This window comes from Spermophilus citellus (genome assembly GCF_964194105.1).
Source record: "Spermophilus citellus genome assembly, chromosome: 4".
Taxonomy (NCBI): domain Eukaryota; kingdom Metazoa; phylum Chordata; class Mammalia; order Rodentia; family Sciuridae; genus Spermophilus; species Spermophilus citellus.
This window is the reverse complement of record NC_138185.1, coordinates 109,750,306-109,767,917: the sequence shown is the minus strand read 5'-3', so window position 1 is coordinate 109,767,917 and position 17,612 is coordinate 109,750,306. Positions and strand designations below refer to the sequence as shown.

The 17,612-nt window shown below is 35.0% G+C and overlaps 1 protein-coding gene across 4 annotated transcripts in view; it reads right to left on the bottom strand.

The window, feature by feature from the left end:
- The window catches only part of MYO9A (myosin IXA), a 266,957-nt gene that overhangs the window by 29,861 nt on the left and 219,484 nt on the right, over positions 1-17,612 (bottom strand). For all 4 annotated transcript variants that reach the window (XM_081290716.1, XM_081290714.1, XM_081290715.1 and 1 more), the window contains 6 exons: positions 16,783-16,894; positions 15,248-15,309; positions 8,692-8,884; positions 2,109-2,237; positions 1,321-1,426; positions 195-326 (listed from right to left, as the gene is read on the bottom strand). In XM_081290716.1, the coding sequence (XP_081146842.1) occupies positions 195-326; positions 1,321-1,426; positions 2,109-2,237; positions 8,692-8,884; positions 15,248-15,309; positions 16,783-16,894 (734 nt within the window). The remainder of the gene's footprint in view (positions 1-194; positions 327-1,320; positions 1,427-2,108; positions 2,238-8,691; positions 8,885-15,247; positions 15,310-16,782; positions 16,895-17,612) is intronic.

Below are 17,612 nucleotides of genomic sequence, written 5' to 3'. Positions count from 1 at the left end.
AGCACCACATAAAGGATAATAAAGTAAAAAATACCTACTAACTTCCTTAAAAAAAAAATCCAGTAGTGTCCAGTAATCTTCTTAAACATACATGAACCTATGAAATCATACACCGTTTGATATTTGGATAGTGAAAACACCAACTGAGTCAGAAGTCCCTAAGGTCTTGCAGAGGTGATCATGGCTGGCCTTACGTGGTAGTCTTACTGATGTCCTGCACGCTTTGTAGTGGGTCAGTGGTGTCTGGGCAGCGGAGAATGCAGGGTGCAAACACAATGGCCAAAGCATTAGCAGACATTCGATTAGTTTCTTCCTGTAGGGCAATCCTAAGGAACAAAATCAAACAAAAATGAGTGAAAGAGGGATAAAGAGCAGGGGAAGTAGGCAGAAAAGATATGAAAAAGAAGACAGTATAATGGCAACCACAGTACTAGAAGGATAACATCAGTTTAAGGGAGACACTGTAGGCTTTTCCCAGAGCTGTTCCTTTGCCTCTGGAAACATATAATTTCACTCTGTTCTTTCAAACATTCTAGGTCAGCAAATAGCCTACTAAGAGAAATTTGTGGCTCAATGTCAATATCAATAGATGAGCCTCTCTGAAGGATGTGGGGCAGAGGCTTTAAGATAGTCACATAAGATATTTAACCAGAAAAAAGGTGGCTTCCTTTCCAGTTACTGCTGATATTTACCCATAGGACAAGAAAGACAATTTCTGAAGCTTCTTCAGTCAGTCAACCTATCTTTTTTTTTTTTTTTTTTTTTGGGGGGGTATCAGGCATTGAACCACTCTGAGCCACATTCCCAGCCCTATTTTGTATTTTATTTAGAGACGGGGTCTCACTCAGTTGCTAAGTGCCTCCCTAATCTGCTGAGGCTGGCTCTGAACTCATGATCTTCCTGCCTCAGCCTTCAGAGTCGCTGGGATTACAGGCATGGGCCACCTTCTATGAATTACGTTATGTCAACAGATAAACATTCTTTCTAGTTTAGGAGTGAGATAAAAGGCTGAGTTATATAATGCAACCATGAGTCCAGAGCTGCTACATCGCTCAAATAAGGGCAGAGAGGCAGCTGCCATGCAGAACAGCTCAACTGAGGATTTCTATTCTAAGGAATCCTAACACCCATTTGAGGGACTGACTTTATAAGTAGAAGGAAAAAATTATATATATAAATTTATATATATTTATATATGTTATATGTAAGTATATATGCAAATACACATATGCATATCCATCTTCCAAATGAAGAAGCTCTTCATTTACTTACAAAGAATCCAAGAGAAACTATTAAACAATTCCTTGCTCTTGAGGTTACCTGACTAGATGAAAGATGAGACGTTCCAGTGTATTGAGATGAGTTCGGGAGAGCTGGTCAATCACGGAGTACACACCTCGAATTGTCTCCTTCCTCTCCTGAAGGCCTAAAAACAGTTAAGTACAGTAAATAACATTGACTATCCCCTCTTATATGCTACATCTTCTGACACTATACTAGAGTTCTGGAAGAGGTGGTTGCACCTATATGGCAGAAGAGAAATTCATAGTTATTCCTTGACTATCTATATTTGAGTTTTATAAGCAATCCGAGTTTCAATCTATCTATACCCTAGCAATTCTCTATATGGCAAGGGGCAATGCTCCAGTTTTTCAACTACTTTGCAGCAGATTTTTCATTAAAATAAACCGAGTGTCATATAATTTATATATCCTCAAGGTCTAAATATCTTAATATCCTACAGCATTGAGAAAGCAAACTCCAAAACTGATTAGACTTGGCATAAAACACCCAGCCAGCTCTTCACACAGTTCCTGCTTAGATACACAATTTAAATGAATCTAAGTCCACCCTTAAATTTCCTATTTAATCTTTTAATATTTTCTAACCCTAGTCTTTTAGTCTCTTCGTGGGAATTAAAGTGTACTGTCTGTACAAAGTAAACATTTGAACAATTGATAGTATACTGGCAGTTTCATATTGACCATCAAAAGCATACTTTTGATTCTTTAAGGACTAAAGCACTAGAGGATGGTTTAATCTATGCTAAACATGGCATTCCTTTCTCAATTATTGGACTTCCCTTAAACCCAAAAGCTGGTGCTTACCCATAGCTCGAAGAAATTCCTCATAGAGTTCAAAAGTCATAAGGGGATTGGGCAAATCACGAAGCCACTGTTTGAATACACTTGCAATGACATGTATGTTATAGTCATCTAGGTTTACATTCTCAGCATCTATTTAGAGACAAGAATTATTAGATAACAAAGCTGAAACATGCAAAAAGGTTTAAATGATTCACTTTAGAAACCATCATCACTAAAAGAAATCTTCATGTTTCTTATTGATTATTCTTATTGTGTTCTACAATTTAATTCCATGCTTTGGAACAATGCTTCTGTGGTGAAGGAAGAGTTAGTTTTCCAAGTATATTGTGAACATAAATGTATAAAATAAAAGATCAGGGTTGTTTTGATGTTAAAGCAAAAGCATTGTTAGAATACTACAAATGTTTTAGAAATAGTTGCTCTCAATTTTTATACCTATTCCCTTGTGGTCTGGTCCATGGGCATGACTGAATAGCAATGCATTAGAATACTAAAGAAAAAAAGCCTTGCTTTTTAAAAAAGCAAGGCTGACTTTGTCATTCTTAGACATGAGAAGGCAGTAATAAATAAGCTTAGAAAATATAAAGAAAATGCCTTCATTTTTCATTTATAAATTTCCTAAGGTTATATAGACAGATGATTAGAAGGATACAGGATAAATGACTTTCATTTGTGCTGCTTTGAGTTACAAGACACACAAATTACAATTGCCTGTAAAGTAGAGCAGACTTAAGTCTCTGGAGGCACAACCTCTTGGTTGAGTCTTAACAGGCATTTTCTGTTATCTTCATACTATTTTTTCCTCATTTCTTCCTAAGAAACAGCACTGTGGATAGGTAGGTTCCTTGCCACATAAAGACAAGTTTTGTTCCTCAGTTCAGTTCAAAAAGAACCATTCCTTTCCCTTTTTAAAAAAAAAAAATGGTTCTTTTTAGTTATACATAACAGAATTCATTTTGACATAATTACAAAAGCATGGAATATAATTTGTTCTAATTCAGTCTACAGTAGGTCTCCTTTCCCTTCCCTCTTCCCACCCCATTCCCTTCCCTCTACTGATCTTTCCAGTATTAATTAAAGTTTTTAATTAGTGTCTAGTGGATGTACATGGTGCTGAGATTCACTGTGGTATATTCATATCTCTGCATAGGAAAGTGAGGTCAGATTCACTCCACTGTCTTTCTCTATTCTATCTTCCTTCGTTCCCTTCATTCCCCCTTGTCTACTCCACTGACATTTCTTCTGTTCCTTTTTTAATTTGCCCTCACTTTGGATTAGCTCCCACATACAAGAGAAAACATTTGACCTTTGACTTTTTGGGACTGGCTTACTTCACTTATCATGATAGTCTCCAATTCCATCCATTTACTGGCAAATGCCATAAAATCATTCTTCTTTATGGCTGAGTAATGCTTCATTGTGTATATATACTATGTTTCTGTGTCCATTCATCTGTGGATGGGCACCTAGGTTGGCTCCATAGCTTGGCTTTGTGAATTGAGCTGCTACAAACATTGATGTGGCTAAAGTTCTTCTTTAAATGTGTATGTCGAATTAAAAAAGAGTGGGATAGTTGGGTCAAATGGTGGTTCTATTCCTATTTTTTTGAGGAATCTCCGTACTGCTTTCCACAGCGTATCCAAGAACACGGAAAAACTTTCCATTTTCTAAGGTCTTCTCCAATTTCTTTTTTAATGTTTTATAGTTTTTTTTTTTTGTAGAGATCCTTCACCTCTTTTGTTAAATGGATTCCCAAGAATTTCATATTTTTTCAGGCTATGTGAATGGGACAGTTTTCCTAATTTCTTTTTCATGCAGATTCATCATTGGATTACAGGAATGTGATTGATTTATCAGTATTGATCTTGTATCCTACTACCTTGTTGAATTATTAATGAGCTTCATCTGGTAGAGGTTTTAGGGTCTTCATGGTCTCAGCAAACAGAGATAATCAGAGCTTTTCTTTTCCTATTCATATCCCTTTAATTTCCTTCTCTTGTGTGATTGCTCTGGCTAGAGTTTCAAGAACTCTCTATGCTAAACTGTAGTGGTGAGTAGGCATTCTTGTATTGTTTGTGTTTTTATAGGAAATGCTTTCAGTTTTTCTCCATTCAGAATAATGTTGGCCTTGGGTTTGCCATATATAGCCTTTACAATGTTACAAGTTCATTCTATCCCTAGTTTTTCTAGTGTTTTAAACATGAATGGGTGCTGGACTTTGTCAAATACTTTTCCCTGCATCTATCAAGATAGTCATGTGATTCTTATCTTCAAGTCTATTTATGTGATGAATTACATTTATGGATTTTCACATGTTGAACCAACCTTATACCCCTGGGATGAAACTCACTTCATTATGGTATACTATCTTTTAAATGTATTTTTGTGTGCAATTTGCCAGTATTTTATTAAGAATTTTTGCAACTATGTTCATCAAGGTTGTTGGTCTGAAGTTTTCTTTCCTTGATATGTCTTTGTCTGGTTTTAGTATTTGGGTAATACTGGCTTCCTGGAGTGAGTTTGGAAGTGTTCTCCCTTTTACTATTTCATGGAATACTTTGAGAAGGATTGGTATTAGTTCTTCTTTAAAGATTTGATAGAGCTTGGCTGAGAATCCACCTGATCTTTGGCTTGTTTTTGCTGGAACAATTTACCTCTAAATATTTTTTTATTTCTCCCTATCTATTTATCATTTGAAGGTGGTTTCTGTTTTTATCTTATCATTGAGTTCTAATTTAATTTCATTATGAATAGAATACAAGATTTTTTTTTTTTTTTGTATTTGCTAACACTTGCCTTGTGGCCTAAAATATGGTCTATGTTAGAAAATGTTCAGTGCTGCTGAGAAGATGATGGATAAAACAGTCTATGTTTGCCTGTTCTATTAAGTCCAAATTGTATGTTTTTAGTTTGTTAACATCATTATTTAGTTTTTGTTTGGATATCTACCTAGTGGTAAGAGATGCACACGTCACCCAGTATTATTATATTGTAGTCTAGTTCATTCTTAATATTGAGAAGGGTTCAACTTATGTACACAGATGCTATGTTGTTTGGAGCATAAATATTTATGAAAATTATATCTTGTTCATGTACAATTCCCTTAAGTAGTATGAAGTAACCTTCTTTTTCTCTTCTAATTAATCTTGGCTTGAAGTCCACTTTATCTGAGAATAGCTATCTCTGCTTCTTTATAAGTCCCATGTGAATTTTATGTTTTTTTCCCATCCTTTCACCTTTAGACTCTGTATATCTTTGCCTGTAAGGCAAGTTTCTTGAAGACTGCATATTGTTGGGTTTTTTTTAAAATAAAATCTGCCAACCTGTGTTTTTTGATTAAGAGTTTAGAACATTTACATTTCATATTATTATTGAGAGATAATTTTTATTTACTGCCATTTAATTTCTAATGTTCAAACTGGACTTGATTCTCCTTTAATTCTTCCCTATGTTGGTTTTCATTTTATTTTTCATTTATTCTTTATGAAATATTTTATTGATGATGTTTTATAGTATAGGCTTTCTAGTTAGGAATTCTCTTAGCTTCTGTTGTTATAATGGAATTTTTAATTTTATCTTCAATTCTGAAGCTTAATTTTGTTGGGATATAGTATTCTTGGTTGGCATTTTTTTTTCTTCTAGAGCTTGGTATGTATTATTCCAAGCCCTCTGGCTTTTAGGGTCTGCGTTGAGAAATCAGTTGAAATCTGGATTTGGTTTACCTCTAAATGTGACCAGTCGTTTTGCTTTTGCAGCTTTTAAAGTTCTGTACATTAGGCATTTTCATTATAATATGTCTTGGACTGGATCTACTGCAATTTTGTATATCTGGAGTCCTGCATACCTCTTGTATTTGAATTTCCATTCCATTTTTAAGGGTTGGCAAATCTTTTGATATCAGTTCACTGAAAAGACTGTTTTCTTTTAGCTTATAATTCAGAGCCTTCATCAAAATGAACCTTAAATTTGGCCTTTTAATATTATCCCAGATTTCTTAAATACTCTGTTCATTATCTCTTTAATATCTTTTCTTAATGATCAACTTTATTTTCAAGGGTATATTCTTTAGCTTTGAGGTCTAAAATTCTATCTTCAAACTGGCCTAATTCATTGGTGATACTTTCCATTGAATTATTTATTTGGTTTATTTATCTTTTCATTTCCAGAATTTTGGATTGATACCTTTTCAGAATCTCTCTCTATTGAAGTGATCTTTTACTTTCTGTATTTTCTAATTCCACTCCTTAAAGCTTATTTTAAAATCAAAGAACATTTTAACTATGTACGTTCTAAAAATTTCTTCTCTGACATTTCCTCTACTGGGTATCAATTAAATCTGTTGTTGAAGCTTTACGGGTTGTATGGGATGGTTTTTTCCAGTGCTTTTTCATATTGTTTGTATGTCTACTTATCTACTGGAATAGTAAGTAAAGGATTACTTTGTGAGCTTCTTTCTCTTAAGAGCCCTGGATTGAGTAAACATCCATATAATGATATTTTAAGTCAGTGTGTGACCTCTGCTGATCCCAATAACACCAATTTAAAAGATACTACACTGAGCCCTATTTATATTATAATCACTTAAAAGCCAAGCCTTATTCTATTAGATTATATAAGAAACAAAAACTTGTTACAATTGTTCTCCAGTTTCTGAAATTTAGGTGTAAACCTATAATAAAATTATGAAACAGGTCAAAATATTTGTTGTTAAATTTAGTAAAATTACTATAATCTAAAGTGAGGTCTACAGTGGGGGAGGAAGAAAGATGGGCAAAAAAGGAGAGGGGGAAAAAGAGAGAGAGAGAGAAAAGAAGACAAAAGATTTATTCCAATTAATGTTCTAATTAGTAGATGAAATACATTAAATTGGGTTGAGGGTACAATGTTGTCTACTGGGTTAACAACTATTATTCAAGTTAAAGAGTTACTATAATCAAAGTCGACATTGTTTGTAGTGAACCATGTCAAGGCAAAGAAAACTCCTGGTTAATAATGGTTTGGATTTCACTGGGGTTTGGACATTTAGCAAATGTCCATCAGTTTTTGGCTGTGGAACTCTCCAGAGCTACAGGAGCACAGAAACCAACTCCCTAGTTGCTATGAACCTTTCATCAACAGCATCTGGTTTGTCAGCTCAGCAGGTGTAGTATTATGGGTTGGCTGTATCTATTGTGTGCTATAGTTTAGGATGCAAGCTCTGGAGTGTCCCTGATTGCTGTGGGTTGCTGTGTACCTGCTTTCCTCTACAGGATCCTTTTTATGGTAATTAGATCCTGGTGGCTGGAATTCTGGGTGTGGGTTTTCCCTGGGTGTTCTGTGGTTCAGAAATATTCCCAAAGCTGATGCTGCTCTCTGAGGTACTGTAGTGAAGGGTCTCAGGTGGTTCACTTGGGTCCTAGTTTCCAGTGCCCCGGGTTGTGAATGGCAGGCACTGTTTCCCTCTGTTTACTACTAAGTCTGATGCAAGGCCCCACAAGTATCCAAACAATGCCCTTTCACTTGCCCATTATGATCATAGGTCAGACTATGCACCTGTTAAGGCTGGGTGCAGTCCCTTCCAAAGGAGCTATACTTCCTTCTGGTATAGCCCTGAAATCTCTAGGCTTCCCATGATGTTTCTCCCCAGTGTCAGTGGTTGGGGCCTGGGAATCTGCTTTCCTCTGTTTGGGGCCAAAGCTGCTTCATTGCTGTCTGAGCCCAGTGAGTGAATACCATGCAAAATTTTCCACCCTTGCCAGGGTCAGGCTGAGCAGGGTTAGGTGCAATTTGTGGCACAGGTCCTCACCAGCCCTTTCCTCTTGTTCACAGTGAGGGTGAGCAAGAGGCAGTTTCAATGATTTTTGGCCAGTGGTGTGCTCATTCTAGAAGTTCTTTCTGGTTGGATTCTTAGGAAGTCCCACAAAGGAGACTTCCCTCTGGTTTAATTTGTAGCTATCTGGACATGGGAAAATTCTACATTGATATGAGGTGATTACAGGTCAGCATAAGGCTCCCCAAAATGGTTGTGGACCCCAGCTTAGTTTTTAAGATTTTAAGTTGCTTGCTCTGTTTTAAGGACCCCCCTGTTACTGTTGAAATTTGAATTTTGTCTGACTTTTAAAAGTGGGTGAGCTTAAGGGATTTTCTGCTCCCCCTCCCCCTCTCTCTAGAACCATACCTTTCTAATAGTGATAGAGAGTAGAAATTGAGAATGAAACCAAAGTCAACCTCCTGCACATATTTCTGGACTGAGGCCACAGCTCTATACAGTGCCCAAATCACTGTCAGTTTAAGTAACCACATCATCAATATAGGAAGGCAGAAAGATGCACTGGAAAAGCACTAAACATTAAAAAGGTATTAAATCTTTTTCTAGTACCTAAGGATGCCTTGTACAAATGATACACTCAATATATGTTTGCTGAATTAACTACATAAAGCCAAAGATTCTTTAGAAAGACACAAAATGACAAACAAGTATCACAGAAAAACTGCATTCTTCTGGCTGTAAGCAAAGGATCAATACATAAAGAAAACTTTAAAAGCTTGAAATGATTAAATATTTTTATTTAAACAAGTCTTGATTTGGAGAGTATCATCTTACCTGTATCTAGACCTTGTCGAAGCTCCTTGATTTTATTAGTTGAACCAGACTTTCGGTAAATACCTTCTGTATAAAGTCCATGCATTTCAATGTAGTTTATGAGCTTTTCCACCACTAAAGGAACAGTTCGGTCTTCACTGGTCAAACGGGACAGTTCAACCCCAAACTGTCGAGATGACAGTTCTGGATCATACTAAATGGAAGACAATTTTTTGATTCCAAATATATTCAAATATCTTTATTCTTTAAGAGGAACTACTTTTTATTATCCTAAAGTTTTATGAAGACAGTTATAATAGTTGTGGGGGGGGCATTATGGTTAAATAAATATTAGTTTCAATCCTCACACTAGGATTCCCCAAAAGAGAGTGGGAGACAGAGGCAGTGATGGGCTGCTACTTCCCTTCCTATCAAAAAATCTTCATACAAAGGTAAGGTTTGTGTGTTGGTGAAGGAAGTTGGATTTTGTACACAAAAAGCTTGAACATTTACCAGGTACCATGGAAAAAATCCAGATTTTATAGGAATTAGAGTTGTAATTTCTGGAGCATAATACTGCTTTAATATTTCAAAGAACTGATTTCATACCCAAAGACAAAGACTCACACAGACTGACCTCTGAATAGTATTATAGCACCTTTATTGACTTTAATAGTGTGTACACTACCATAACTTATTAACTATAGCTTATGTGACTGCAACAAAACTGCTCATTCTAACCATTATCTGAAGCAATTCACAGAAAAGAAAAATGCCAGGCATTATTCCTGAGACTGAAACCCTTCTTATGCTAGGAGCCACAAGCAAATAATATGATGCATGGCACCTTTGGTTGTAAAGTGACTCCAGCTAGCCACTGAGATGTTATGATTATGTTAAGATTTACATTCATATGGAAATTGGGCTCCTGCTGTTCACCTTGGCCTGCAACCGGACTCATGCTACCGGACTCATGCTACCGGACTCATGCTACCGGACTCATGCTACCGGACTCCTGGAGAGTTCCCATTGGTTGGGGAAGGATAGTAGGAGGAAATTCCGGGGGAGACGCCCGGTTCCGGGAGACGCCAGCGTGGGAGGACCGGGTTTGGCTTGCCGGCGCCTACGGAGTATTGGCGGCTTTTTCAAAAATAAAGTTTTGTTCCTGCTTGAGTGGCTCGTGATTCTGTGCCCAGCCAAGACTTCGGCATTCTTATAAATCTTTTCTTTTCTTCTGCCATTCTCCTCCTCTAACTGAAATCTGTACACCCCACTTTCTCCTTCAACCTGCACCCAAATAGTTGCCAAGTTCTTTTGGTTACTCAGTACATGCTATTTTTTCTTTTCTGCACTTTCTGTCATTATCCTAATTCAACTTCTATCACTACCCACTTGTCGTATTCCAACAGCTTCAAGACCAATTTTCCCACACTCATTTTTTTCTCTTTTAAATATTATATACTATACATAATCCACTTTATTTAACCTCAGAAACTTTCAGTGGCTAATTAGTATATATCAAAATAAACAACAAACATTTCTGAGACTGACATTCAACACCTTACTTAAATTGATCCTAATTTCTCTTTCCATAGGTAAACTCATTCATTTTTATGTGCTAGATAGCAGGGGAGCAAAATCAAGGGACAGTCCTTTCCCTAAGACTGATGCTAAGACCATAGTATTAGCTTGTGGAGAAACAGATTTATTAGGTTATTATGGAAACACAGAAGAGAGACTGTTAGATCAGGAAAAAGACTGGGCTGGGTAACAACTAAAGGTCTCAAAGACTTCCTACTTAAAATAATTGTTGGAAAGCATGTAGTATATAAGAAGGCAAAAAAAGAACCTTTTAGGCTCAAGAAACAGAAATACAAAGCTGAGCAATGAAAAATATGACTCAACTAAAAATGAGATTATAAGGGGTTTTGAATACTAAGTTATGGAATCTGGGTCTTATTCTGACAGGTAAGGAAATTAGTAGAAGACAACACTCAGTTTTGTATTATTTTGCATCTTCGTACTCTGTGTTTTAGCATTTGAGAATTAATTTAATATTTATTGAAGCATATTAAGTTACCTTAAGTTAATATTAGGCACCATCTCTGAAAAGTACTGGTAGGTTTTAGGCAAAAGAAAAAGTACACTTACTCTTCAAATGTTTAAAGGATGCAGGTTTATATTTTTGCATCGTCACTATATAAATTTGGCTAGGTTATTTCACATTTCCAACAGTAATACCACCTTTCTACCTCAAAGATGTAGAAGATTAAGTTGAACACAGTACGGTATCTGGTACATGGTAAATACTCAATAAATTATTTTTTAAAATACAATAATGCTTGCTATAATGATTAAAACAAACATAAGCCAAAATTTTTGCTATTACTCTGACAAACACATATAATCTATTTATTTAAATGTTATGGCTCTCCTTATGGCATTAGAAATGTTAAGGCTTGTGAAAGCAAAATAAATAAATAAAAATTTTGAGACTATCAAACTAAAAATTTTTCAATTTGAAACCAATAATGGGATTTTGTTTTGTGTTGGGGATACTGGGGATTAAACCCAGGGGCACTATAACACTGAGCTATACCCACAGCCCTTTTTTTCTTATATTTTGTTTTGAGACAGGATCTAACTAAGTTGCTTAAGGCCTCAGTAAGTTATTGAAGCTGGCCCTGAACCTGTGAATCCTCCTGCCTCAGCCTCCAGAGTTGCTGGGATAATAGGAATGTGCCACTACACACAGCCAAAAGTAGTTTGACACTTTTCAGAAATATGTTTTTATAATTAGCTTCAATGTATACTTTAAATAAAATTTTATTGAAGCAGGATGTACACATAGAAAAGTATAAAGCTTAACAGATTTTCAGAAAGTAAATGCACACTTCACAGAATCCAAAACAAGAAATGGAGTATTACCAATACTCTAAAAGTCTCTAAATCCCTCTCACTTACTATGACCTTTGTCCTTCACAAATAAAACTATTATCTCTTTTTCTATCAGTATAAATTAGTTTTGCTTGCCTTTGAACATTATAGAAATCAAATTGTATAATATGTACACCATGAGGTCTATCTATTTTTGAACAGTATTTGTCTGTGGATTCTCTCATTTAACCTATATTTATGAGTACCAACAGTTTAATCTCATTGCTATGAAGTATTCCATTATACAGAAATACCACAATTTATTTATTCAATTAGAAATTCAGAACTGGACATTTATGTTTCTTTTAGCTTTGGAACATCTCAGAATGGTGATTTATTAACATAGGAAGGTTCAATATATGCCAATTACATCAAGTTTTTCATATTATTTTCATCCTTATTTTTTTCTACTAGGTATTGAAACTAATGTTAGAGGATTAGAATTTTATATCTCCCCAATAGGCTGACCCTTTCATCATCATCATCATAAAGCACATGAAGTAATACTTTTTGCCTTAAAAAGTACATTTTAATATTAGTAGAGCTATACTACCTTTCTATTGATTAGTCTTTGAATGCTGTATATAGTTCCATTCTTTTGCTTTTAAACTTTCTATCTTTATACTTAATAAGTACATCTCTTTCATAAAAGATTTTTCAGTTGGTTTTAACTTAGCTTTTTGTTTGGAGTATTTAGCTTATTTAATATAAGGCACCAATATATTTGGACTTACTATGTCTATTTTTGTCCACCCTATTTTATGTATTTTCTCTCATTTCTTGCCTTCATTTACTTTAATCAAGTATTTCGTTCTTCTACTTTATTGTCTTTATTAATTTTTCAGTTATATATATATATTTTTAGTCATTAATTTGGAGATTGCAACAAAACATATCCATACATATTTAAGTCTAATATTTTTAGTATTTTTACCACTTCCTAGATGACTTATGGACCTTGGAATTTTTTTTTCATTTATTTAAATACAGTGATGAAAATCCAACCCAGTGCCTCACACATCTGAGGCAAATGCTCTACCACTGAGCCACAACCCCAGTGCCCCCAGCCCTTTTTTAATAGTTTATTTAGACATGGTCTTGCTGAGTTGCTTAGTGCCTCACTAAGTTGCTGAGGCTGGATTTGAACTCTCAATCCTCCCGTCTCAGCCTCCCAAGCCGCTGAAATTATAGGCATGCACCATCATGCCCAGCAGTTGACTTTCTGTTCTTAAAAGATGTCAAGCCACCATCTTTTGGTTTCCAACATTTCTGTTTAGAAGTCAACTAACTGGAGCAGGATTTTCTTTGCTCCTCTAGGTAGTATTTATTCTTTCCCCTCTAATTGCTTTTAAGAAATTTTGCCAGGTGTGGTGGTACATTTCTATAATCTCAGCAACCTGGGAGGCTGAGGCAGGGCTGGAGTTCAACATCAGCCTTAAGCAATGCAGCAAGACTTCATTTCAAAAACAAAAGGGAAAAAAATATCTTTGGTTTGTAGCACTGTACATCTAGGTGTGGTTTTCTTTGTATTTGTCCAGGTTAAAAGTACTTGTGAACTTGTGACTTGATGTGTTGACTATTCTCTCTTAAAATGTTGCTTCTGCCCTGTTCTTTCTCCTTTCTTGCTGATTCCCAATTACATATAATTAAGAACCTTCGGGCTGGGGCTGTAGCTCATGGTAGAGCACTTGCCTAGCATGCTTGAGGCACTGGGTTTGATCCTCAGCACCACATAAAAAAATAAATAAAGGCAAGCTGTGCATCTACAACTATAAAAAAGATTTTTTAAAAAAGCATCTTCCATCCCTTCCCTATGTTTCATATATTTATATTTTTATTTTTACATTCTTTTCACTTTCTATGCCTAGATAGTTACACTGGTCTATCTTTTAGTTCACCAATCTTCTTTTCTGCTATGGCTGTTAAACTCATCTTTTATTTCTACAATTCCCTATTGATTCCTTCAAAACATATACTCAACTATTTTTTAAAAATTTCTCCATGCTTTTATCTATTATTTGAGCATATATATTAAAATTTTTAAAGTATATATCTAGTAACTAGTTATCTGAATCCTAGTTATTGCCTATTTGTTTACTAATTAGTACCATTTCTTTATGTCTGATATTACAGAAGACTCTGGATGAGGTAATCTCTTAAATGGTTTTACCCTCTACTCTCTGGTGGGTCTATGGAATAAGAATACATAATCCAAGCAACAACTGCTTCAAAGCTAGTTTGCTGGGGTTTTTTTGTTTGTTTTTGTTGTTGTTGTTAAGGTGGGTCTGTCAGTGGTTCACTCCCATTCACAGGATATAGTTTTTCAGAGGTCTCAGTGAGAGTCTGAGGTATAGACTAGGCTCCTTTCCCTTTGATGGTGGATACTACAATTCAAATTTCCCTTTCTTTAGCAGTGCATAACTGGTGGAAAATGCCAATATCCTTTTCTGATTAGTTTCTTAGCTGTTTGCCATGCACAGATAAAGTAATAAAAAAAAATTGCCTTGAGAGGGAAAAAAATCTGTGTTTCAGGCTTACTTCTCTATGTGAATCAATCATGATCCCTCAAGTCTTGGCAGAGTTAAACTCCAAAAATTTGTCTCCTTGGTCCTATGATTGCTAAAATCTCTGCTGGCTTCTCTGATTCTTAAATGTGGCCCACTATCCAAAATACTGGTTTCATGGTCTACAACAAAAAGTGAAATATTTCCATATGATAAAAGTATCACAAAATACAGGTTTACTACTCTGCATTCTGTTCTTTCCAGGATCTCTAATCTCTTCAAGTCTATTTTACCTGGGTAGCTGTTTTGACTCTTGCCAACAGACTTTTTTAGTATTGGTCTGCCACAAGCTAATCTATATTAGCTTGAAGCAAAATATCTCCCCTTCATTATATTTTAAGTCCTATATAAAATTTGACTCTATACTTTGCCATTATTTGTCTACTAATTTGGAACATATGCAAATTCTATACATAGGCTATAAACAAAATGCATGTACATTTATATTGTTCATATTTACATAGTATTTCAACAATTGTCAGTATGTAATTAATAAATAAGGAAGTGATATTATACATCAATATACATCTAGGATTTTTTTTAAAAAGTTGCTTCCTGGAAGCATAAAGTATCAAAGAGTAAATTGGTCAGTATCTTTTAGCCTTCTAATTATGCTGGTGCATTTTGCTCTTCATGGTTAAATTTTTTTTCTTGCAGTACTGGGGATTGAACCTAGAGTCTCATGCATGCTAGGCAAGTGCTCCAGCACTGGGCTAAGTTCCAAGACCCTAAATTCATTCATTTTTAATTGCAGCTTTTCACCTTCCTAAAAAGATTGAGGGTTTAAAGAGGTAAATCTCTAAAAGCAGTGTTTTTAAAATTGTGGTTTGTGAAATCAATTTGTTAGCACATATGTAGTAAAGGTAATAAAATTTCAGAAAATTAAATTCAGTTATATATACTCATCTTCCTGTGTATGTGTTGGATCATGACATAAATTTAATTTCTTATTGTATGTGTGGTCATAAGTTTAGGAACTCTAAATAATAAACATCAAAGAGGCCTTGATTTCTTTCCATGAGTCACAAAAGACCTACAGATCTGTTGTTTATTATGGACAGGTGATAAATTCTTACCTTTTTAGAACACTTGGCTGTGGTTTTCAGACAGCACTTCTTATGGCAAGCATACTTGCATACTGAAAAAAAGGTTAAGAATGTAGCATTTTCATAAGTCTGTTAATAAACTTATCAAGTTTATAATTTTACTTTGACAATAAGGTTTATTATTTAGATCTGAGGCTGTTAAAAGAGCATATATAAACTCTGTTCTGTGTTAAAGAATTTAAAATGCAGTTGGAAAACATGCCTAACATTTCTCACCACCACCAATGAGACAGCTTTTTCATTCTTTCAAGATTGCCTGTCCTGCTCCTGTACTTAACTCTCCCAAATTCCAACAGGATATTTATCTAACTTTGTGGTTTGATTCATAAATTAGTGTTCATGTTACGCCAGGTGCTTTACAACTTGCTAAAACACCAGAATTACATATTAAGAATTATTATTATGGTAAGGATGGCATTACTGTCAAAAACCCGTAAGGAAATGAAAACTGGAATATAAAGTATATTAGTTGTAAATGGGAAGATAATAAAACACCAGCTCCGGTTCCAGCATACCAACACTTTAATATCCCCCCTTTTAAGCTTTCAAAGTGTAACTTTTTGGGTTTTCAAAGCCAAGATCAAGGTCGGGGGAAGGCGAGGGGACATTCACTGCACTGGTGAAATCACCAGGATAATCACATAGAAAGTTAATTCCATGAAAAACTCAAACCAAGCCCACCTTAGTTATAAAAAAGCAAACTTTCAGCTTTATGTCATAGTAGAAATTACTCCGAACCTTCAATAACTGGACTAACAGTCACATACATTTCAAACTACTCCTATTTTCATTCTCATAATTTCTTAAATTAGTCATAATAAAATGAAAAAAGCACTTGCTTCAGTAACACATATACTAAAATTGGAATGAGATTATTAGATGGCCCCAGTGCAAGGAAAATGTGCAAATTCATGAAGCATTCAATTTTTTAAAAAAGAAAAACTGGTGTTGAACTATACAACCAGTGAGTTAATCCAGGAATAGTGGTGATTTTGCTCTGGCAAACATAACTTTTATTCTGTCATACTGGACTCTTTTCTAATATTCCCTTTATTTATCTCAGGCCATCTAGCAAAAGCAAAGCCTCACAGAATTACTGATAGCACCAAAGTATATATCTAAAATAAGAGGAGTAGAAGCAAAAGATCCACTATTAGTCAGAACCCAACTGACATATGAAAAGTCTCTATTCACATTATAGAATTCACATATTCTGCTGAAGGGGAGTGTAGTATAAAATGTACCTTTTTGGCTATAAACTAAGAATTCATTCATTCATCTATAGGTCCATCTACCCGATAAATATTTACTGTAACTATGTGTTTGAACTGTTATGGTACTGATAAATAAGATTCTTGACCCTAAGTGTAAGAGACTGACAAATAAGAAAACATAAATATTTTAATGTAATTTCAGGTTGTGGAAGTATAACAAAGACTACTAAAACTGGTTAAAAGGTTAATTAAGGGCTAGGGTGGCATTCCTCAAAGATCTTTCATACTTACATTTGCAAACAGAGGCTCGGTCCATTATCCAAATTAAAGAAGAACAGTATTCACAGTATGTAGGGATGCTATATTGGGTGGCCTTAAAAATGTGACCATTGTGCTCTTCCACCTGAATGAAAAATTAAGCTATTTATATGAAAGCCAACACATTAAATGCTGCCCTAACATTGTAGGCAAATGGGAAATACATCAATCCCTTACTAACCTTTCACTGGACACTTATTCCAGGGGGAGAATTATGATCCTTTAGAAACAAAACATATGGCTCTTGTTTTCTAAATGCTAACGGTCTAGATAAACATGACCAACATATATGAAAAATATCCATGAACAGTGACAAATGCCTGTAACCCCAGCCTCTTGGGAGGCTAAGGCAGGAGAATGGAAAGTTCAAAGCCGGACAGGGCAACATAGTAAGACTCTTTTAAAATGGAAATAATTTTTTTAAAAAGGACTGGGGATGTAGCTCAGTGGTAGAGTGTGCTCCTGGAATTGAATCCCCAGTACCACAGGGAAGGAAAAACAGCAATGAACAAACATAACAGCTATCTTATGCGACTTATGTGAGTCAGAATGTTAAATCAAAAGCAGCAGTTCACAAATTTATTTGCTCTTATAATCCCAAAATATTTTAATAAATATCCTAGAAATTAAAACTAAAAAATTAAATGTATTACTTCAATTACATTTAACAAACATTGCACATTAACATAAATAATATTTTAATTAAAGATAATTATATCTTTAAAGCAAAAAGTGACAAAAGTATTATTGTATTATTGTATTTGCAGCATGCAGTTTACCTTGAAATATAGGAAGAAAACAGA